This window comes from Psittacula echo (genome assembly GCF_963264785.1).
Source record: "Psittacula echo genome assembly, chromosome: 1".
Lineage (NCBI taxonomy): Eukaryota > Metazoa > Chordata > Aves > Psittaciformes > Psittacidae > Psittacula > Psittacula echo.
The window spans coordinates 105,563,286-105,587,543 of record NC_137735.1 but is presented as its reverse complement, the minus strand read 5'-3'; the positions used below and the strand labels follow the sequence as shown (position 1 = coordinate 105,587,543).

The following is a 24,258-nucleotide window of genomic DNA, read 5'->3' as shown; positions in this document are numbered from 1 at the left end:
TCTACATAAATTGCCATTTAGGGGGGTTCACTGCGCCCTAATGCTTGGCACATGGCCACTTCTGAAAGCGTTTGAGCTCTAGGCACCCCAAACTTCACTTTGGCCTGCTTTCAGGCCAAGTGTTCTTTGACAGGCAGAGTTCCAGTAGCTGTCATGAGATGCGCGCGAAATGAACAGTGCAATTCCAGCAAACCATGAACTGTAAAAGACCCAAAGTTTCAGAGGGGAATTTATTGTGTGGGAGCATATCCCAATATATTTTGTCAACCATTCATGAGGATAATAAAAAATAGAAGCTTTTTAAATGACAAAAATATAGTTACATATAGTACAGATTTTCATCTTGCATCGAAGCAGAGCAGTAATAAAATGCTCACTTGTGTTTTCACAGTTAGTTTGCATTGCTTCTCTAGGTTAAGGAACAGCAACTCAAATCTTCCAGTCAGAACCAGTAGTTTCACAGGGTGATCATGAGGGTGAACGTTCTCTGCATTTTGATACCCTTTACAACAGAGCAGGCATACTGGATCCATCTTGTAACCACATAAATTTCCAGAGGTACCAGCTACACTTGAAATGAGTCACCCTGGCTGCAACTGAAAGATTTTTGTATCATAATACGCTTTTAGGCCCAGTTCAGAATTGCATCGATGGAATACTCAAGAATGTGCTTAAATCCCATTTGGTTCAAAGGGCTCCAAGTTGATCCTCTGTGACCACCTCATAAGCACTGCACACTGACATGAAGCACTAACCAGCATTTGACTGCACGGGTAAGCTGCTTTCAAGACCACAAAGGATTCAAACATTCTTCAGCACTCCACTTACTTGAGACCTAAATGCATTCACTGCATGCATACATTTATGTACATACTACACACATTTAACACCAGCCCCTCCCCACAATATTATTGCAATAATTCTTTGCTGGTATAACAGTTAATATACCAAGTTTCACTTAGTTTTCTATAAACATAGAAAAAAACACCTGAAGAGAGCTAGAACAGCTTTCAATCAGTCACTATATTGGCACTGAAAGCTTTATTTTGAAAACTTAAAGCAGCAATACTGAATAAATAGACAGAATGATTGTTTTGTCGTCTCCGTACAACTGATGGCCTTCATCCAAAACATTAAAATACTGTAGCAAATAGAATAAACATGCATGTTTCAATGTTCTAAAAAAAAAAAAAAAGGGAATATAAAAGTAACACTTTTGATACTTATTTTAATATAGTACAGACCATTAGAGACTATTTTCTGGAAAAAAACATCTGAATAGAGTTTGTTATTTACATGGATCATTAAGGCCCAATTCGCTCAAGTTAATGCACATCAGGAATTTATATGCTTCAAGATAACTCACTAAAATTTACAAGATCAGGTTTTTTACTCATATGATCCCAGTTCGCTAAAATAACGCAATACTCTTCATGCTAAAAACAAGGCCATTATTGCCCCAAGAGGAGATTTTTATTTCACTAAAGGATCTTTCCTGTCTTACCTCACAACAAAAGCATTTTTGCATATTGCTAATGCTAGTGGTAGTTCTCTTCTTCAAGAGCTTCCTTCCAACTTGCTAGGGTTCAGAAAAGCAAGTAACCTCAAAGCTAACAGATCGTTTCCAGAAGCAATTCAGGCACTTGGGAACCCAAGTCCCACCCAAAGGTAATGGGAAGCAGGCTCCTAGCTGATTTTTCAGAGTAGGGCTTGGGTTTCTCCCTTGCACAGGCATTCAGAACGTTTATGTTCGCCTTAACCTACTGGCTTTTCAAACTGTCACCACTCTCAGCCCCCCTTTTCCCTAACAACATAGCATCACCAGCAAGAATAAACTGTATCCTCATGGATGAGAGAGGTAACACAGTTAATTTCCATTAGTAATAAGTTACAGGAGTTCTCCATATAAACTCCCTGTGCACTGGAAAATAGTGCTTGTGTAGTCAACTATTTAATGCAAGCAAAACACCCCATTTTTATCATGCTGCCCAGTAAACCATATGGCACTTGTTAAAATTAGTGTGTGTAGCTTCCTTGCTGCTAATGCCCCATAAGCAGATTTGAAACACTTCTGAAACGTGTTTTTCTACATTTGTAAAGAAAGAGTGAGGTTCTGCAGTTGATCAGAAGCAAAACTCTTAATGCCATAATGTGAGGAATTTTTATAACTGTAATACATTTCTCAGTTCACATTAATGCAAGGGCATGCCAATTCTTTTTGGTTTATTTACACAGAACTTCAGGCTGGGTGAAATTTAACAAGAGAAGCATGGTGAGGGGCAAGGGGATTTGTCAGCGTCTCACAAATGACAGGTCTGGGTACCAAAGCCTCTCCTTTGACATAACAGTGGCTGAAGCTGTAAACATTTTCCAGGTCACCTTGACATATGCTAAAGCCCTGACAAGGAAGGCCCACTCAGAGATGATGTGGTGGCTACTCCTGAGCCAGCTCCAGGCTGGCCTCTCCCGTCAAACAGCTGGTGCAGTCAGCAGGTGCTATTTTTTAACTTAAATGGCAAATTCCTTCCTTGATTCTGTTACAAAGCCGTAACTCAAGCCCTTCAAAGCTGCTCTTACCCTTCCTTTTAAACCTTTTCCTTCTCCCTCCCTCTTATAGAATAACATGACAGAGAAAGAGAGCAGTTTTTATGATGCAAGAGTCCAATTCAGCTCAGACTGACATCTGTGGGAGATGGACCAGCCAGAGTATGACAAAAACATCAGCTGGGTAAAAGTATGCTGATCTGCCTTAAAAATACTTCACCTCAGCACCAGACTGAAGTTGCAACAGGCTTTTCCTTGTGTTTTCCCCCACCCCCATGCAGCATAATTTGGGCCAGACTTTGCAAGGTGCTGAGTGCCTCAGTTCTCTAACATCAAGAGGTGCTGACAATGCAAGATACCCACTGGAGAGGGCCATTTCATTTCTGTAAATTGAACTCACAATGTAAGGCATATATGCTCAAGTACCTTGGACAGATATTGTCCTGAAACTATGTATTTTACTTTCTTTTTTAATATATATACACACATTCTTTTTTTTAATACAAAGTTATGGGCACAGTGAACATGAGCACAGAGTTGTGATAAATGAACAGTAAAATCTGTGAGCACTGCCAAGATTCCTCAGGTAGGAACATCTCGTTTTCCAGTTCGCTCACAAAGGAAAATAAAAATAATAAAAAAAAGACCTGATAAGTTAAACAGTAAAAATTCAGAGTTCATTTGGAAAGGTCCTTTATATATTCACAGCCTTATCTGGTGCTGTTAGTCTAAATACAGCAGCATTTTTAGAATATATGATGCCATTAATAACTGGAAAAGGAAAAAAAATGCATTAAACGCTCAAGAGTCCTTCATCTTCTACTATACCTTATAAAACTTCCACTTGTCAGGAAGCTCCTTTTTTAAAAAAAGGAAACTTCCTGTAACATTTATCTGCATATCAGTAAACCAACACAAGAGGATGCCAGGAGTTAAGAATTCTGAAGTATTTTCTATGGCAAAAAGACTGACGTTTCCTAACAGTGGCAAAATCCTGACCCTCTCTCTCAAGGGCATCAAGAATTCTGTCATTCTGGCACTAACTGAAGTGCAGGTATTCTACACAGTGGCGGAAGCATGGTGATCCCTCTCACCTCAAGCTGGGGATGAGAATATCAGTTGCTCTTAGAGCAGGAAATCTGAATGCAGCTGGGTAAAGCCCATCTCTTCTCTAACCCATCCACGAGGCCAGCCTCCTAACATACATGGTGTGTCCCATTGTTGCCAGTAACTTTCTCCACAAACTTGGGGTCCACTCCAGCAATCTAATTTCAAGGCCTGTAGCCAAAATGCTACTTGGTAGTGTCTTACTTTCTGCATGAAAGCCATTCTGTCTAATCCTTGCTCAGCTCTGATTGTATCTGACTGACATCAAGATACGATAATATTCTCTTTTCATGTGCTTTGCAAAAAATGACTACCAAACCTGTACATTTCCTGTTTGTAAGCTTTATATACTGTAAGCGACTGAGCAGTAATACATCTTCCAAAGGGACTAAACATCAGCCATTTAAGACTGGGGACCTGGAATGAAATCCTGGCCCCAACTCAGGTCAGGGGACTCTGCCAGGTTTCTTCCCTCCACAAAACATGAATGAATTCTGGAAGGCTGGAAGAGGATACTCATTTGTTTTGTGGATGTTTGTTGGGTTTTTTTTTCTCCCCCAATAGCAAGATTTACCGCAAAACAAGAACACTGTAATGGCTAGTGGAAAAAATAAAGTACAAAATCACACACAGTGAAAGCCTCCTACTCTCTTTTGGTAAGATATATGAAGACAGCTTCTTACATTGTTCTTTTCTCAAAAGGCATATACAATGTGGCAAAATATTTCAAATATACATTCTATATAATAAAATATCATCTAACTAGTGCATCCTCAATCATATACTGGAAATACTTTTACCAAGCCAAGGTTTAAATTCCATAAATCTTTTGAACACTAGGTGCTTCATTCAAGACAGATTCAACGGCAAGTAAATCCCACAAGCTCACTTTTCAAGCTTTAGAAGGTAGCTATGGATGGAACATGACATAATATGACCCACAACAGAAATTAACAGAGTCAGTGGTGAGAAACCATTTTAATGGTTCGGCACTCCACAGAACTCTGCACTGCAAATCATTGTACTTGATCAAACGGTGGATGTTTGTACCCGCAGACTAAAGTCACCTTGTCAGACTGACATACAGCCATACATGATTATTCACAAGTTAAAAATAAAAATATAAAAGGTCAACATTCATACGTCCATTGATTAAAGGGAATAAATTAAGCCTCAGGTAAGTTGCATACGTGTTTTCCTTCACCCTCAGTCTTTTATTTATGCCTATACAAGGAACAATACTTTCCCAAACACTTCTGAAGTGGCAAAAACAAATGAAAGTTTTTGCACTCTAGCTGTGTTGACAGCAAGGTCATCCTTGCCAAGTATGAATCGAGACAGTTGCTCTGTCTCTTTAGCGTCAGTGCACAGAGTATGGCTCCAAGTGGTGTGTTGGAGGAAGAAGAGAAAATAATATGGTGGCTTAGCTAAGAAACAAAACAAAAAGGAAAAAAATCTTCTTCCATTCATCATTGGCAGAACAAAACAAAAGCATATCTTGTCCAGGGTACCTTGTTCGGTCCTCTCCAGAAGAGGTATGTACTGTCATACGTAAATGCCCTCCGGGTTAAAACCAGATGACAGGGGATTCTGTAGAATCCGAAGGTTACTGGGGAGTTGCCTCGATGAGCCAGGGCGCTTCAATGACCCAGACTGAAATGTTGGCTCTGTGTAAGAAAAAGGGCAGTTAGAAAAGTCCTCACCAAGGTGGTGTCTCTAGAACACTTCTTTCTGCCTGGTGTAGTGTGTGCTTAGTCAGGCACAGAAAAATTACATGCCATATACAACAAAGTCAAACACCTGACTGGGAAGTGATGAGATCCAAGATGCACACTTCCAACTCACTTCAAAACAGAAGGATACCCCTGCACAATGTAACTGCCCTCCCAGGAGGAACATGCACACTGTTACATGCAATACATCTACACAGTAACATGGAGAAAGTGCTTGAGCCTACATGTCACTCACAGCTTCAGCTTCCTGCCCACTTAAAAGAGAAAGTTCATGCAAGCACTGACTTTCAAAGGCCTGGCTGCTTCCTCTCCCCACCTCCCTACCCTCCCAATGCCTTTCAGTTAGAAAGTTTTCTAAAAGAAAGGCCAGAACCAACAAAGGAGAATGCTGAGAGAAACAGGCCCCTTCCAAGCAGGCACTGGACAAGCACAAGACAGCAGAGGCTGAGCCATGCACCAAGGGAGTTTCTGCTTGTGCCACAGTTCTGACATGCATTCAAAGTGCTCCCATGCTACTGTCAGGGAAATTCTGAATTCAGATGTGGGCATGTGCAAAACACACTGATCTCACTAGAGGCAAAGTTAGTCTGTACATGCTGTAACAGTCATATGTGCAGGACTTCTGGATGGCAGGCAGCCCAGCTGGATTAGCTCCTATTCCCGTGTGGCTGCTGTCTGGGATTTCTTGAGATCCAGATGCATTCCTTTTTCTACACATCCCACCAGAAGAAGATGATCCAAGATGAACAGCAATGTCAGGCATGCAATCATTCTGCGTGCCAGCTTATGTGCCCGCAGCCATAGTGGCCACACTTGAAAGCTACTGGCCTAATGGGTTACTGATGGGTCAAACGCATGCCGATGCACAGCAGGACAGAAGTTATCTACATATTGTGCTGTATTTATAGCTTGCTAAACCCTTGAAATGAAAAGAAATATTTGACACTGTGCTTTTCTTAGTATTTTACTAGCTTCTTTGTTAACAAAGCAGTCACTTCATGTATGACTGCTAGCATTAAGGCAGCAGGTAAACGCATTGCCATCCCCTTCCCCGCCGACCAAAACCATTCTGAGTGCTGCACCTCTCTCAAGCTCCACGTGTGGGGCTTCCACCTCAACTGGGTCTGCTGGCAGCACGGTGACCTTCGTTCCTGTTTGCTGGATGAATTGTTGCAGGTTAACCTGTCGCAGCTCCTTTGTCAGTTGCTCCAGTTCTTGCTCCCTGTCCTGCCAGGAAAGAAAACATCTGTTTAGCAGAAGTGGATAGAGCATTAAAACAGCTTTCCAAGACTGTTTGCAATTTGACAACTAACGTTTCTCCTTTGGATGAGAAAGTCTCTTATTTTTAAATCTAGGTGCAAATGAAAAAGTTGAAAGGTATTTTACCCCCATAATTTTTTCCCCTAATTATCTTGTGTAAACAGAATTACACACAAACTCACACTATGATTGGGGGAGAATAGTTTTGTAGATCTGATCAGGGAATAGTCCCTGATAGCACAGCCCTCATCCACTTTAAGCTTGTAGTAAGTTACAGTTGAGGCTGAATTCAACAGTAAGAAAACCAACAAAATTGATCTGAATTAGGACCTTTTAAATGGCAATTGCTTTGCCACTGATGTGTCTGACCTGTTCTGTCAATGCACATCATGCAGTTGGCCTCAGCTTCCTGTGATACATTTGTGTTCCCATTCATTGGCTATGAGCTTTTGCAGAAACTGGACTGAGAAATGGAAGCCAGGCCCCCTCCAAATTTCAAGACAATTCTACAGAAAAATTCTGTAATTTATTTTAGGCCCATGAGACTTTACAGCTGGGCACCTGGACACAGGAAATTCTTAACTGTCTGTAGTTACTACAGCTCCATGCTTTATGAGATTGTTACAAAGTTGCCACTGAAGGGAATTAGTTTATTGTTTTTTAGGTTGGAATCACTGAAGTAACCAGGTTAGCAGAACTAGCATCATAACTAACTTGCTCTTCATATTAATCAACCTCAACAGAAAATGAGGTAAAAAAATGTTAACTATTGCTCCAAATCTTACAGGTTTAAGCTCCAATTTAGTAACTAATTGTGAAACTTTAGTGAAATCTTTTACCTGAAGAAGGGGGGGATTTTTTTGTTTGCTTGTTTTTGCCCTGTTTTGTTGTTGGGTTTTTTTTTCCTTTTTCTTTAAGTCTTTGTCTAAAAGCAGGGAGAGCAAAGTGCTGCTTCTGATCCTTAACAGAACATAGCCTCATATTGCTGGAAAGTAATGTTACTGAGGTGGCTAGAGAAAAGGAATGAAAGAGAAGAGGTAGCACAAATTACTACAAATTTCTCCCAAGCTACTAATAACTCTGCCTTCCTGGTTTTAGTGCTTAAAATCTACTGAATTTAACAGGAACTTTCCCAAGAAAGCAAAACCCTAGCCTATGAAAAAAACCAAAGCCATAAAGATTCTGAACTCTATCATAGCCTCACTGTGTGTTACTGAGGATAGGGTAAGATATATAGAGGACTTTATGCTTTCTGTTAGTGTAAATCCTTAAGCACAGTGTGCCTGGAAACTTGAGACAGATAAATAAGGCCAAAATTACATACAGTTTTCATCCATTTTGCTTTGGATTTTTTCCCCTCCTCATGTAGTAAAACCAGCTTATACTGACATGTTTTTAGGTGTTTCAGGAGTAAGGATACAAAATCCCTTAACATTTTACCAGCAGAATCACCTTATTGCAACTGCAGCACTGTGGAACATGGTAACTGTCAGTGCCAGGAATACAGCAACAATCGCAACTCAAGCTGATAAGTGGTGTCTCAGTCTTATCTTATGTGGCACATTAAAATCTCAGAAGCCATAATCTTTCCTTCACCTCGTCCAGCTAGCAGCGGGACTTCCATTTACATTTATTTTTTTGTGCTCTAACACAAGTTCCAGGTGACACCATTAACTTTAGCAAGGAAGCACAGACTGGATTCTCTTTTGACACACGAGCCACAAATGCCTGAGGTGCAGAGAAAATATAATCCTGAACACCAGCAAGTCACCCAGGAAAGAGGAGACGCTATTCTTTAACACAAAAGCCCTGTATGCTAACACTTTAGCTCTACATCTATCTATCTATCAATCTATCTATCAATCTATCTATCTATCTATCCAGGTGCTGCTTTTGGACTGTTCTTTTTAATGCATCTATTTTGGTGGCGGACAAATTTAGCAAGAATCAGAAGTTCAGCCTCAGGGAAGGCTGTGATGGTGTAAATTTCCCTGAAATTCAACAATATGAAGCACTGGAGCTGCCAAGATCTAGGACCTAAATCCTCAAAATGCCTATCCCCAACTACAGGAGTTTGAAGACAAATACTTGTAAAGGCATTGGGCTGAAAGCACTATGTTCCTGTTTAACACACAGCAGTACAACAATCCCCTGCAAAACCTTGAGTGTTCATGCAGGAGGTATTATTTGTCTGAGGTGCAGAGCACCTGGCTGGAGCAGGGTGAGGCAGTTAGATGCACTGCCGTGGGTGCAGCCATATTTCCCTCAGCTACTTTGGCTCTGGTGTTTCTCAATCACGGACTGCTGCACAGTGAAGACAGGCGTCGAGTGATTTCTCAGAGGTCACCAGGCAGTCAGGGAATGGCAGAAAACCAAAGTCATTACTGGTGAGAAAGAAACTGGGCCAGCATATAAATAAATGGAAGGTGTTGTGGCACTCAGTACTAACCCTGCAGGCCACCCTGAATGGTCAGGAACACATCCACCAAACAGCTGCTGGTTTACCTTGAGACAAAGAACTAACTACTGCTTTTCTTTTCAGGTGGTTTGAATCAGCAAAATACACACAGGTGAAATTGAAACTGTCTGCTCTTAAAACAAACAAACAGAAAAATTGAAATGCAATTTGAAAATGAGGGCAACACTTTCTTTTATCCCAATTCCCTGTGGAAACTTTCTCATGTTTTCTCCAAATCTGTGCAAGAAAAATTTGTTACAGCCATGCCTTTGGCTTTTCTTTCGCTATGGATAAAAAAAAAAGACAGCCTTACCTGTAACCGTTTGGTAGCTTGGCCCAAAGACCGTTCTACAGCTTTAATGCCATTTTCCAGCCTCAGACTCTGCTGACCCTGAATATCAATTTCACCCTTCACCTTCTCGATCTTTTCCTTGACCTCTTCTTCATTCACCTGGGACTCCTGAACTTCCCGCTGCAACTTCTCTGCTTCAAGGCCACTTTCCATGTTGTGGATCTGAGACACGTAGTCCTTCAGCTTGCTTTCGCACTCCACGATCCTCTGCCTCATCTCCTGCAGCTGCTCCTTCAGTTGTTTTTCGTTCTCTTGTTCGATCTGCAGCTCATTTTCCCAGAACTCTTCCTCTTCAATCTCCACTTCGTTCCTTTTGATCTTCTGCTCTAGCTTGAGAATTTCTTCTTCCAGGCTGGAATTATACTTCTGTTCCCAGTAGCGGATCTCAGCTTCATTGGACTCCAGCTGTTTCTCAATGCACTGGAGCTTCTCTGTCTGGAGGTGGATCAATTTCTTCAACTCATCTGCTGTCGTTTTACAGTTGTTGAGCACCTTTTGCTTGAACTCAGATTCCTTGCTCTTCCCAAAGATGTCCATTAACCCTTTGGCCCCGCCGGTGAAGGTGAGAGATTTCCTTTTCGGCTCCCTCCTCTTCATGGGTTTGTCGCCGGGTGGCCTCAGCTTGGCGAGGGGCGGCAAGCTCTGCCGGTACAGAGTCCTCTCGGGGATGCGTGCCACGCAGTCCGAGGTGGGCCGCTCGCTGAGCGAGGGCCCGGTGCGGCGCAGGATGAGCTGCACGTCGCTCGCATACTGGCCCCACTTGTTCAGCGACACGATGGGGTTCTCGTGCGGCGCCAGGTGCCGCTCCGTGTCCCGCCATTTCTCGATGAGTGTGTACCTCCCGGTGCGGCCTGCGGGGGCAAACGCAGCCGTCAGCGAGGCAAGACGCCAGGGGGCGCTGCCGCACAGAGCGAACGCGCGGCGCGGCCGGGCACCTCAGAGGCGCTGAGGTACAGAGCGCTCCCGGCGCGCTGTCCTGTGCCGGAGCCCGCCGAGCTGGGCGCGGGGCCTGCCCGCTACTTGTTCCAGCCGTGAGGAAAACCCTCACGGTTGGAGGGGTTCATTACAACTTTCCTCGGGAAAACCCTCCCCGCACAGTGCAGCCGCTGAACAAGCGAGTACCGGCTGAAGCTGCGAACCCGAGTGAAGCTGCCCGGCTCTGAGGCTTCTTTCACCTCTGGTCACTGAAATTAAAGCGGTACTGATAGCGAAGAAATACACGAAATATACATCCCTAGAGGAGGAAAATAATAGGAAAAGTTCTGCATCTTTCCTACAGCCACATATCAAAATCAGAATTTGGAGACAACGTTTGCTTTTAAACAGTACCATCAGCCGGAAAGGCAACTGTGACTGACCGAGCCTCAGTTCACCATTTAGTGCCCTCGATCAGTTTCGACACTGAAGGAAGCCATCCCAGGCCCCAGCAGCGTTACAGCAGCTCACGGGGACGCGGCAGCGCTGCTGACCTGACAAACCTTTACGGAGCAGAACACGGGACTGCTGAGAGCGGCAGAAGCTGCCTGAACTGGGACCGAGCAACCTGGGCTCTTGCACTGACTCCTTCACCCATAACAGCAGCTCACGAGTGCCCCCCGGGGTGCCCTGCCTTCAGGAGGAAGCTTGAGTCCTCTAGTGACTGTTGTGATGTTCTCCGACCTCTACATTGACACCTAGCCGTACAATGAACGCAATATGGTTTTCTTTTGGGGTAGGAGGAAGTACAACTTATGTTTATAGCTTCATTTGTGCTGCTACCAAACATATTTAAAAATTCAGCCAGCAGTCTTTTCCCACTGACACCCTTTATGGGATGCTTTGAATGTTATATAAATACAGCATCTGAGGTTTTCCGCTATTTTTGTTTTTTTCTAAAGACTCTTACTACTCTGAGATAAAGCATTCTCCAAAAGCAGATGAGTTTCCCTTATCGTGAAAGTAACTTCACTTAAAAGCTCCAACACTGTGTACAAAAAGATGTGAAAGATCACCTGCTTTTAAAGCATATGATCCTGATGAATTTCTGAACAGCTCCACAATTGACATTAACCTTAAAAACACCATTAGCTATTTTAATGCATTACATATATCCATTCCCATGACAGATCATAATTCAAATTAATATTTCAGCACAGAAATGCCAACAAAACCTGTCATACATGCAACTACAGTGTGGGGGAGTTGGAATAAATATCAGTGGTAAACCATTTGATGCATTTTCTTTCCTTAACACCACTCACCCAAACACCATGCTTCTTCCAAAAGAACAAAAATACCCTAATCTCAGGCTGGAGATCTGCCTCTGGCCTCCAACCACAGCACTTGAACAAATTCCCCACCTCAAACTTGTAGGAGACAAGCACCACCATGGTGATTAATGCACAGTGTGGCGCCCTAAAACCTGATATTGTCAAGACCAACCTTATGAAGAGTTCCCTGGGATATTACTACTGTATTGGGAATGGTTCTTCTGATCTCACTTTCTCACTATTAGATATTAGCTCCCAATAGAAAGAACAACAACAACAAAAAATCAGCTGCTCAGGCAACACCTAGAGAACAGGCTGCTTTGGCTCATAGTGGAGGGAGGTAGCTGGTCAAGTAAGAGACCAAAATGTCCATGTTCACTTCCAAGTTAGAGGAGAGAGCTGGAAGAGAAGGTGAAGATCTGACTGACAGCAATCAGCAAAACAAGGCAAGCAGCACTGAGAACAGCAATTCACTACCCCAATGCGCTATAAATAAATTACTTGAGGCAAGCAGTGGGAGAAAAAAAGAGGAGGAAAAAAAAGTAACAGCACACCAACATGCTTGGCCAACACTCTCAGAAACAGATTAAGGTTTATTACAATAAAGTACTTCAAAACCAAACTGACTATGCCAAGATACAAGGGCAGAGATTTCTGCCAACCCACAATATTGTTCATTGATCCATGAAGATTTATAGTTTGTAGTAGGCATCAGTGTTGTTATAGGAAAAATAAATCTAGTCCTGCTTGCCATAGCATACTAACAATAAAATCTCAGAGAAGAAAGATGGATTAAAACATACCGTAGAACCCAGGACAAAGGCTGCACTTTACCACTCTACTTTGTCAATCTTAAAAGCTTTTGGCTTTCAGCTTGTAATCATGGTAATGATACTAACGTTCTCGTGTCAGAAACAGCCAAGTTCAAAGTCTTGAAATTGTAAACAAGAGTTCATACCACTAGGGGAGTGATCAGTGTGCACCTTCTTTTCACTTTGCTATTAAATGCATTACTTAGAAGACATTTAACAAGAGGCAAAGAAAAAGGAAAAGGAAAAAAAGAAAAGAAAGAAAGAGAGAAAAAGGAGGGGAGAGGGAGTAAAGCTAACAATCTCAATCAAAAGTAAATTCAGGAATTAAGCAGAACACTTGCAAAGAACTATTTCCATCTTAGCTTAGGGTTCCAAATCAACATGCTGTCCTAAACAATGACCTCAGCACTCAAGATCCACATAAAAGAAAATGTTTTGTAGAAGTAATACTTCCACAGTTCAATTACCACACCTGGAGCTCAGTGTTGGTCTAAACCAAAGCTGTCCTCGTCTGAAATCGTAACTTATATTTTGTGTGTTCAGCCTACGTATGATGCAGATTAACATTACCTGGACAACCGCAACTGTGATGTTTGTTTGCATTAGAAGGGATTAATTCACAAATGAAAGGGAGACTTGACTTAATTCAAAACTAATGACAGAATATTTCAGAACACAGGCATCCTTGTAACAAACAGCTGGTTTGATGTGCTACCACTGACAAGGAGAAAGCAGCCTGCTTGGGTTGTTGACAAAGAATAGTTCAACACCTGCGTGCTGCTTCTTGTCTTGTATGTTGCCCGTAAGCTTTCTAAAACAAGAGATTGTTTGTGCTCCTGGCAGAACTCAGGTCTACCTCATTCATGCAAGCCACATCATTTTAAAAATAAGTTACTGTTGTATTCATGTAATGTGCCCCTTATCAGCAACGCACAGCACTCATTAAACCATAGTGTGCTTCTCACAGCTGCTTACTGAACACATTGAATCTCATGCAGATTTATGAAGTTCTTCCAGGTAAAGTTGGATGAGCAGTTAAGAAGTCAGTGCAAGGAGCTGCCAAAGCACAGCTTTAGTTATTGTACTGATGTTCACAACGGGCATGTGCCTTTCCAGTGGATCCCTTACAATACCTGAAATCAAGCTTTTCTTTCAGAATATGTCAAGACTAGAACATACCAGACTTTTTTTTTTTCTTTAATACTTCTAGCAAAGACTTGCACTTATGAGAATGGTCGAGAAAACAATGCAGCCAGCCCCGAACAAGCACCAGCAGTGCTGTGTTCCCTGGTTCCATCTTCAGAAAACAGCAGTTCAGGGGTTGGACAAAGCACAGAGCCTCTATATCCCCTTCGCTGGCCAGCTACTTCTCATTAATACTCTGTGCTGATCCACTGACTGTCTAATGGTCCCCCCCATGTGCCATATAATACTACCGTCTCAAAACAAGCATCAAGAATTTGTATCTATTTGTATCTGTTTTGCAAGACAGCAAATGAGAAGCTGTAACAGAAGTAGGTATATATTTATATATATAAAGCACACTGCACAAAGGGCCAGTGCCAAGGTTAACCGGTCAAACTCACACCTACAGCTACCTAAACATACAAACTTATCACAGGCTCTATTAATGCAGGGACATTCAAAACAATTTTTTATTTTAAAAGTGGGAAAGAGGTCAAAAAAGGAACACTGATGTTCTCATAGCCTGCAACTAGCTGTCGTAAGTGGTTTGAACCTGGTTCTAATGCCATCACTTACCACTTAATCCCTGAGACATTCAAGAGCTAACTACAGCCAGCATCCCGGGTCAGCCACTGCTCTGCTCTATGACCAAACTGCAAGCTCTGGGCCTGAGTGCCCATGTCATGTGCCCAATCACTACAGTCTTAGCTTGGGACTGATGTAATTTGGTAATTTAAACACAGATTCCATTACAATGAATGATGATTAAACTAATGAAAGATAGGAACAAGGTAATTGAACTTTTTTTAAGACTCTCAAGAGGTAGACTTTTAAATTACACTTCATGAAGGCAGTAGGATCCATATAACTATTACTCACTTTAAGCTTCTCTGTGTGCTCTAGTATTTGCAGCTGACACAGTAGACATGAGTGGCTACCTCTGCTGCCAAAAGTCAAAATGAATTTCCAAAGGAAAGAAGCAGTAGCAGTGTTTCTCATGCAACACTTTTGGCAGGACTGTAACCTGAGAGCTCATCGATACTGGTTTTCAGAACAGGAAAGATTCATCCCTTTTCTCCCTCCTCAAAGTACAACATCCTTTACATTCAAAGCACTCCAGGGACAGGGACTACATTTTTGGTTTTGTATGCAGGTAGCATGATACACCATTTAAAACCATCTCTGTGCCTTATCTTTCCAGTCCGGCTACAAAAGTTTATTTCAGGCACCAAGATCCATCTTTTCATTAAGTGTCTCTAATGCTGCACAGCCAGGATCTGCAGCAGTGCATCAGTGCAAGCAGGTGAGTCACTGCCCTGGTCTGAGGTAATTTACAGGAAAGATGGCTAGAAACATGGGGGTTTCCCTCCTTCCCTAGGGAAGGGGTGAGGGTGGGCAAGAGCAGGTCATGCAGTCTTGTGCCCAGTTTCTCCTCCTTTCCCAGGACCACCAGGATGCACGTGGTGCCAGGGGAATTGCCTGGCAGCATACTCTTAGTTCCCATTTTTCCCCTGAGATGCCACCACCTCTGCTGCTTCACAGCAGCTGTGCCAAAGACCTGTCCTGCAAGGTGGCATTCTGGACAATCTTAAATAACACCCCCCCCCAAAAAAAAAAAAAAAGAATCAAGTCTGGATGTGAGACAGAAGTTTTAAGATGGACAAGCTAAAACAGAAGATGTACTAGTGCTGCTCTGGAGCTGAATCTGAACTAGCACCCCAAACTCACAACAGTGCACAGTAAGAACATACATACCTGTATGTGCACAGGTTTCCACAGAGGTAAAGCCAGGCATGGCAATACATGCTTAAGCCAAACCCAGACTGGGCAGAGCTCTGGGGCCACTGACAAATGCATTCCCTCCCCAGTTTGGATACAGCTTTTTCACCCACTTGGTTTCCTCGAGATAGCTCTCCAGCCCTAGGCTGGAGGATGCTGTCTGCCTTAACAAGGCAACATAAAGAAATAATTGTACATGGGTAAAATCTTGTAAGAATTTTTAACATGTGGAACAACGTGAGAGAAAATGCTCTGCCTTAACCAAAGGAGCAACAGCATTAACTCCTGAATCTTTAACAGCACCAACAGAAAAGTAATTGCTGGCAATTTGAATAAACCAAGTATGAATTGAACTCAGTATCTTGATACATGAAGCTGACATTTCATTCATTATGTGATACTTAACATCCATAGCAATTAAAAAAGTAATTCTAGCTACCTGAGAACTCATTAAATACACAAAAAAGATTAACAGTAATAAAGCCTTCAAAATAGAATCACAGAATCATAGAATCATGGAATGGTTTGGGTTGGAAGGGACCTTAAAGATCACTCAGTTCCAACCCCTTGCCACAGGCAGGGACACCCTCCACTAGACTACGTTGCTCAAGACCACATCCAACTTGGCCTTGAACACTGCCAGGGATGGGCAATCCACAATTTCCTTGGGCAGTCTGTTCCAGGGCCTCACCACCCTCACAGTAAAGAATAGAGGTTAGTGTTTGCATTACTCAGATTTCTTAACTGATACCATATTTTGCACTCGTGTGTATGTATACCATAGAAAAAGATAAGAATCAGTGTAGGAGTCCAGTCCTAGAAAAACATGCCCATAGAGATATATAGACTTAAGTGCAATCACGGCGAAGGTCTGCTTATAGTTTACCAGGTACAGCTGTGCTCATGATGTCTTTACCAGACTGAAGTCTTAGTTTATTACTATCATCCTTTCAGATAGAATGAAAAGGCTACAAGAGTTTCTCACAGCCTGACAGAAGAAAGCACTTAGAGTAGTCTGATACATTCAAGTGCCCTCATCTAAGCACCCTAAGGTACTGCATCTATTTTAGACCCACTCCCTGAATAGGTAAAACAACGCAGAGGAGCAGTTTGGCCGAGGTTGAACAGCAAGATGTGGCAAAGCAGATCAAGCAGCTTAGGTCTCTGCTGCACATGGCACCGCTGTGCTAGACGTACCACACCATTAAATGTGACAACAAATCATCTCACCCAAAAACCATGCCTCTCAGCAAGGTTACTGTCACGAGGTTTCTGAACCAGAAAGTTTTTATGATCACTCCATGGGATCACCACAGCACGCAGCTTTCTTGTACTTATTATCGCTCTTAATGTTGCTATTTAAAGCAGCGGAGAATGAAATTCTGGGGTCAAAAATAACACAAGTTTTAAGTGATTCTTAGCAGTAAACTACATGGTTAATGTAGTTTAAATGTTTAAAAACCTTAGTTTCTACACAAGAATTGTTCCCTTTTTCTAATCCTCTTCAGACTCATCACTCTGATTCAATTCAATCTCAGACTCTTTTCTTTCTCTCCAAGTATCTGACAGCCAGCTCTGGCACTTGCTTTAGCAAGTTATATGGAGGAAGGGAAGAACATAAGAGGAGACATCAATAAAGTGGTGTGATTTTTTCCAGATACAACTCTGGCTGAGCCTCACAATGCTGTATTGCATGTCTGAAAAAGCATGAACAAATCTGTGCTTTATTTTCATAAATACACCCCATTTATCTTTGAGGAAAAATACTCAACTGCAATAAAAAAAATGACAGCTGCATTTGTTTAATTTTAAAAAGAGACAGCTGTACTCCTTGTTCAGTGAAGTGTTGCTCATATTCTCCTGATACTGTGCTACAGCCAAGAAAACCAAAATCCACAGCACTATCTAAAGCAAGTCTGTCATTTTAATTATTTGCCACAGAAAACTAAGGGGAGGGCAGAATGCAAAAGTGAACTTTGGTAAGAAATTCAAGCTTCACATCTGTAGACTGAAATATTCTCTTTCTAGGAAACAACCATGTCATTCTGAGTATAGAAGGCATACCCTAGTCTCCAGAGGGAAAAAGAAATTGCAACAAGCCCAGTAAAAATCCTCACAGGGGCTGGAACCAGGAAAAAAACACTTCTGAAGAAACAGGGGCAGTGTATTTGTAACCGTGCTATTCATCACCATATCCCTTTGGAAGATTTTTTTTTTTTTTTTTTTAGATTTGAATGGAAAACAATCAGTAAAAGTCAATTAAAAAATAAATAAATAAATCTGTAATTAAACTACATTTGCCTCAACTATCAGCTAACACAATGAGCTCACCTTCTTCTAGGATACTGCCTGTTTTTTCCCCTCAGTATTACAATGATTTTTTGAGAGAAGCCACTATGCTCACACACACTTGACTATAATAGAAGAAATTCTTCACCATGAGGGTGCTGAGGCACTGGCACAGGTCGCCCAGAGAAGCTGTGGCTGCCCCATCCCTGGTAGTGTTCAAGGCCAGGTTGGACATGGCTTTGAGAAATCTGTTCTAGTGGAAGATGCCCCTGCCTGAGGCAGGGGTGTTGGAACTGGATGAGCTTTAAAGCTCCTTCTAACACAAACCATCCTGTGATTCTGTAAGCCCATATATTACTTAGTAAAACAGACTATGACTGGATTCACCAACCAGCTCACCATGTGTACAGTTGAAAAGTATCAATACCTTTGGTTTTAATTGTTTTCCAAGTTGCCCAGATTAAGAAGAGGAATCCAAATGAGCAAGCAACATTTGTATGAAGCCATTCCGGCATGATTTTCACAGAATGCACAGAGAAGCTAGTGGACACAGAAGAACAGGCAGAACTTGCTGCCAAATGTACATTTTTAAAATAGACAATAATGGATGTGATAAAATCTAGCTCATCTCTCCTGGCAAAAATGGTTTTAAAACAAGACTCATGGCTCTCCATTTAAATTGTATGCTGTGGTGTATTTTTACTTTTTGGTGAGGGCTCTGTTTCTTATGATGAAATGAGCACTTTTCTTATTTGTATTTTAAGGTCAAATCTTACATTTTGTAATCTGCGAACAGCTTGAGGGTGGGGTTTTGTTTGTTTGTTTGTTTTTAAAAGTCAGCCCTGGATAAAACTCATAAAAGGTAATATCAAGTGTTCTTCAAGACCCCAGTGGGAGGTGATTTCACTCTTTTGAAACCTGTAGCTGGGTAGTTTTATGTTTGTCTTGAGCAGAATTTCAGGGACCCTCCCTCCAGCTAAGGCTTTTCTAAGTTAGAGACACAATCAATTACAGTATCCAAAGTTATATTCAACTGATATTATTCACTCTCACATTTTTTAATTATATGCATTTTTAAAATAAGATTTGTTGCGATAGTCAAAGGAGACAAGTCTCCTTTTTTCTTTTAATGAATGAAGTTTATTTAAGATTTAATTGAAACCCTTTAACTTTTGCCCAGGGGGGTTGTGGAGTCTCCTTCTCTGGAGACATTCAAAACCCGCCTGGACACATTCCTGTGTAACCTCATCTAGGTGTTCCTGCTCTGGCAGGGGGATTGGACTAGATGATCTTTTGAGGTCCCTTCCAATCTCTAGCATACTGTGATACTGTGAACTTCAAGCCAAATGGCAATTAAAAAACCCCCTAATTTGTAAAGAAACCTGGAGTAAAATTATTTCCTTTCTGTAAAATGGTCAAGAGATGGGCAACAGGAAAAGGAGATCCCAGTGCAAGAACAAGTAACACAAATGTTACCCATCAGGTGTGCAGCTCCAAAGGAAGAGAGACAAGTAGACCTTTCCACTGGAAGAGTAATGGTGGCAGACACTATCTGTAAGGAACAGGTCAAGGAGCATTAGCCAAGCAAGTTAAAGTGACAGAACTCTGCTGCCGAAGGATTAGACTATACTTTGGGTATGAAGCAGAACCTCCTACAAAAGGGGCACACCCAGCATGACTCGCTATTTTTGCTTAGCTAAAACGGCCCTAGAACATAAGTTCCTGTCTCTGCATTAAAAAGAAAAAAAAAAGCTGGAAAGTACATAGATGGAAACCTTTTTGTTGCTCTTATCACAGTGAGAGATCAGGAGACACGGCACTGCGTTTGATCAAGTGACAGCAAATTTCTTGAAATACAAGAAATTCCATTTAAACATAAGGACAAACCACTCTTACTGTGAAGATGACTGAACACTGGAACAGATGGCCCACAGAGGTCTCCATACCTGGCTATATTCAGACCCTGACTGCATTTGGCCCTGAGCAACACTCTATAGCTGACCCTGCTTCAAGCAGCAGAGTTGGACTAGATGATGTTCAGAGGTGCCTTCCAACCACAGCCCATTCGATAAACATTTGATTTTCCTATTTCTGAAATACATTGTAAAGCTTTACTTTTCACAGCTCTAGAATAGAGGCAGCTTCAGTTAATCCATGAGAAGTTTCTTGAACCATGGATGCCTTATTCCAAGTATCTTTGGCTTGTGCTTTCTTCAGTGGATACAGCTGTAAAATACATTAATTTGCAGATATTCCAGACACTGCACTTCAACACAAGTAATATACCTATTGCAGTTCATATTTCAGGCTCAGTGAAGACGACCACACTGTATGTGTGTGCTGTATTTTTTAAGTCAAAGATCTAGCAATAAACTGAAAGACACAGTAAAACAAAAGGAGCATCTCAAAAACTTTACAGACAGACCAACAGACAGACAAAATAATACTGAGTCCTGCTAAGCTATGCGACTGCTGAAGGAGCCAGACTGCAAAGTGGAAAATAATATCAGGGCCAACCGAGGAGGAAGCCAACTCAGACTGGCTCCTTTCCACCACCAAATGTCAGGTAAGAGCTACAGGGATACATTTTAATAGATCCCCATTCAAATTCTAGTGACAATTATTCTTGGTAAGCTGGTACCTAAAGCCAAATCAAAGGAGCAGACATATGGTTCCTTTTCTGATGAATAACCTGACAGAAGGGTTCAGAAAGTCCTATCTGCCAGACATGCAAGTGTTATTTATACAGTGTTTAATATTGTCCTAGCTGCCCCCGTAAGAAACTGGAGCACCATTACCAGAGGTGTTTTCTACAGAGGTATTTCCCTTAGGAAGGAGTTTCCAAAGTTATCTTAATTTGGCTCTAGTTGCAACTGAAATTTATCTCCCTGTGGAACCAGTCACATGCCTCAGATAACTGGTGAGGTGTTACAGAAAAGGAAGTATGATGAGTTGAGAAAAACTGTGAGCATTTCCAAGGCTGATGGAACCTTTTCAGAGCTGAGGCTAATAAATGAGGACACATTAAAAACAAAGAGAAGTTACACAGAAGAATATTAAATTACTGTCTAGAACTTGGAGCTTAGCATTTTTTTGTTTTGTGGGAGGAGGCAAAGGAAATAAGATGAAAGAGACTGAAAACAAAGTAAAAACCAGAAGTCTACCACAACCAGTTTAGTTTCTCTATCTAACACTTCTTAATCAGTACTAGGAACTAATCATGATACCATAATTGTGCCTTGAAAGACCTACAGGCAGAAAATGAGATATGGAAGCAAGCAATTCATAAACTAATTAGCATTAAATGAAAAGCTGCAGCTAACACAAACAGTAAAAGCAAACTTAACAGTTAACCATCAAATACAAGATTTGAGACATAGTGACTTTCTTTAAATGAAACTTTAAAAGGTATTTGATGGGCATAGATAGAGGACACATGCTAGCATTATGTTCCACCCTCTGAAGATACAAACCAAAAAAGTGCCAGTCTTCTACTCCATCAGATGAAAGTATATGGAAATAACGTTCAGAAGTGCACACTTAAATAAGCATCACAAATTCAGAGAAACAGACTTCATGCTTACAGGTACAATATCTAGTTGACATTCACGGCCACCAGGTTGGTTTTCATTAGAAAATCATTATTTTGCAATTGAGTTAGACTGCTAAAACAATCTTGCAAAATTGTTGCAATAGTGAAAATTGCAAAAGCAAGCCCTAAATTTATCAGTTTAATTTTAGGAAAGACATATGTTTTAACATGTAAATTTGAATAGTATGTGAAGTCAATTACACCATTTTAGCAAAGAATAGGATTCAGTATATCAAGCACTGGAGGAATGAAGTTGAGGCTTATTCAGGATGCTCTCAGTCACTGAGAAAGATCTGACAAGACTGAAGGAGCCATAAAGATTTTAAAATTTGGTCATTTTTTTTCCCCCACTAAAGTGTTCAGCAAATAGCTAACACTGAGCAGACTTCAAGTTACCCTTTCATTAGTACTAAGTTATGTGACATTCAGGAGTAAGAGGAGAACTTGAACGATCTATTTAATTGATATACGCTGTTCCCAATATAGCTACAATGTTTATAATTTCAGTGAACATCATTAGCATGTGAAAAGCAATTATTTTTTTAGCTATTATTTTACACTGCTTTTATACTACTTTGGTACTCAAAACATTGACAGCTTAGCTCCTTCTGCAGTACAGGATGTATTTACAATGACAAATGACAGCATATTATTATTTAGAGAATAAATCTGTACTAAATGAAAGTTTATAGATTTCAAAGTGTTTCTTTTCTTTCTTTTTAATCTGTCAGGTTAAAAATCAAATGCTGCAAGTTTACACTGCAAGGTTATCTCATGTTCTACGGGTATTTAGTGCAACCCCACCTCCCCTTGGTTTGGCTTTGTAAAACAAGCTTCCCCCCTCCCCGTTCCCGGATACCCACCTGACAGTTACTTACCAATAGCCTGAGCAAGGGCTATTACAACTTCCTGGCATGTTGTGACTTCAGTGACCCCACACACGATTCTCTGGACTCCATCCACCCATACTTTGAGCTCCATGGTTCACTAGATCATCCAAGAGCCATGAATGCAAATGAGTCAAGTCATAGTTGCAGCTGTACCAGAGGTAATGCAGCAAACTTCTCTCAGCAGCTACAAGAGAGAAAGATCCTGGTGTTTATAGTGAGGCATTACCAGTTTTAAAAGTCAACAAATTTACCTTAACATTTATTGGACAGAAGAAGCAACACAGCCTCCTTTCTTTAAAAATACTAACACCAATCAAACATCCCGTGCTTTAGCAATGTTTATCCATTCTGTAGACATACCAGAAGCTCCATTACAGTTAATTTCCTAAAACACTAAAAGTTATTACAAAAAAAGCACCAAAAGAAATAGCATTAAATAAACAATTCCAGAGTAAACTCATAACAGTTTCCAGCAACGGGTACCCCTCTTTCTTTATATACTGCCTGGATGTCTCAAGGGACTGGTTATAGATGCTTTCAGTGTTTGTTCAGTAATTTCTAGCAAAGGGTGGCACAGAAAAACAAGGGGGAAACATTTTCAATTACAGTCCAACCTTGCTCTGCATACAGAAGCAGCTGAAGGCTCCTAGTCCCAACAATGTATGCATTTAGTCTCAATGGTGGAAAGCCCAGAAAGTAAAGCAATCAGGCGGATTGCTTCTCTCTTTCTCTAAAACAGAGAGATGCATCAGGGAAAGTGTTGCAGAGGTGGTTTAACCTCTGCTAACACTGTGCTGGTTCTGTAAGGAGACACACTGAGTAATGTTATCTGAGGTTTTTCCACAGGCACGGCAATGATACTAAATAAAACAAGCCACACTATCTAGTCTAGCTGGTACTTGCTTTTGAGTATAGTTCTATAGCCTTTGCTGAAATAACAGCAGTCATAGCAGCTAATATGGTGTGCCAGCTCCCAATTTAATTTTAAAAAGGAAAAATTCCTCAAGTTTGTAAATGGGGGGGAGGGAAGGTCAGAGGGTTGCTTTTTCTGATACAAAGAAATCCCATGAGTCCGAAAGCATCCTTCTGCACTGGAATGCCAGAAAAACTTTCAAGCACAGAAATACTTATAAACCTAGAGAGCTAGATTAAGACATAGCAAGCAACCATATGCCCTCTGCTATCTTATTACCAACAGTCAAGTTTATCTAATCAAGGTTTATCTAATGCTAGCTTCTAGATTAATTACTGATGTGAACTCCAGTGGGTTTGCTATGAGCTCAGCTTTTCCAAGAGCTGTTTTTCTTCTGCATAGGCAGATCCACTGGCATCATGGCTCACAAAAGTTCATTTCTAACCAGAACTGCTGAGATGCTGAATTTCAAATATTTCAAAGTATAACCTCCCAAGAATTGTCTTCTTAAAAACATAAAATCTCCCCCCAAAACTGAAACAAAAAATAAACCACCAATAATGATTATTCCTTAAAAACAAATAAACAAAACCAACAAGAAAACTCACCAAACAAAACAGGCCCCTAATGAGATAGCAGAATTATTTAAGCAGATAGAGGAAAAATTAATCATGACAATAAGTTAAAAGCAGCTCATGTATTCAAGTAATCTAACATGGATAAAATTATAAAACTAAAGACAATACTTTTTAAATATTAAGTACAAGGAAAATGGATAACACAGGAATAAAGTAAAAGAAATCTGAAAGTTATTTAGTGGAGATTAGTAAAGGCAAGCAGGGTAGGGTTACACAAGAAACATGGAATCTGATGATCCTGATGGATTTAACAGATTCTGCACATGAAGGCAGAAATGGAGCAGGAAAAACTAAGCAAATTCTTAGTACAGTTCATGTTTACAGTCTAATCAGAGCTGCTTCCTGCTGGTGAAGTGAACATCTCTTTCTGCATCAAAAAGATGTATCAGTGCAGTCCTCAAGCTAGAGTGAAAAGATTATTTCCCTTCTACAACCAAATGCTTCATTCAGCAGCTGA

At 41.1% G+C, this 24,258-nt stretch overlaps 1 protein-coding gene across 1 annotated transcript; it reads right to left on the bottom strand.

Annotated features, from left to right (window-relative positions):
- Positions 1–5,196: 5,196 nt before the first annotated feature.
- RASSF8 (Ras association domain family member 8) lies at positions 5,197–22,341 on the bottom strand (the record flags this gene model as incomplete). Its single annotated transcript, XM_080634641.1, has 4 exons — positions 5,197–5,318; positions 6,467–6,611; positions 9,416–10,305; positions 22,239–22,341. The coding sequence occupies 4 exons, from the start codon at positions 22,339–22,341 to the stop codon at positions 5,197–5,199; spliced, it is 1,260 nt and encodes a 419-aa protein (XP_080490767.1).
- Between the last annotated feature and the right edge of the window lie 1,917 nt (positions 22,342–24,258).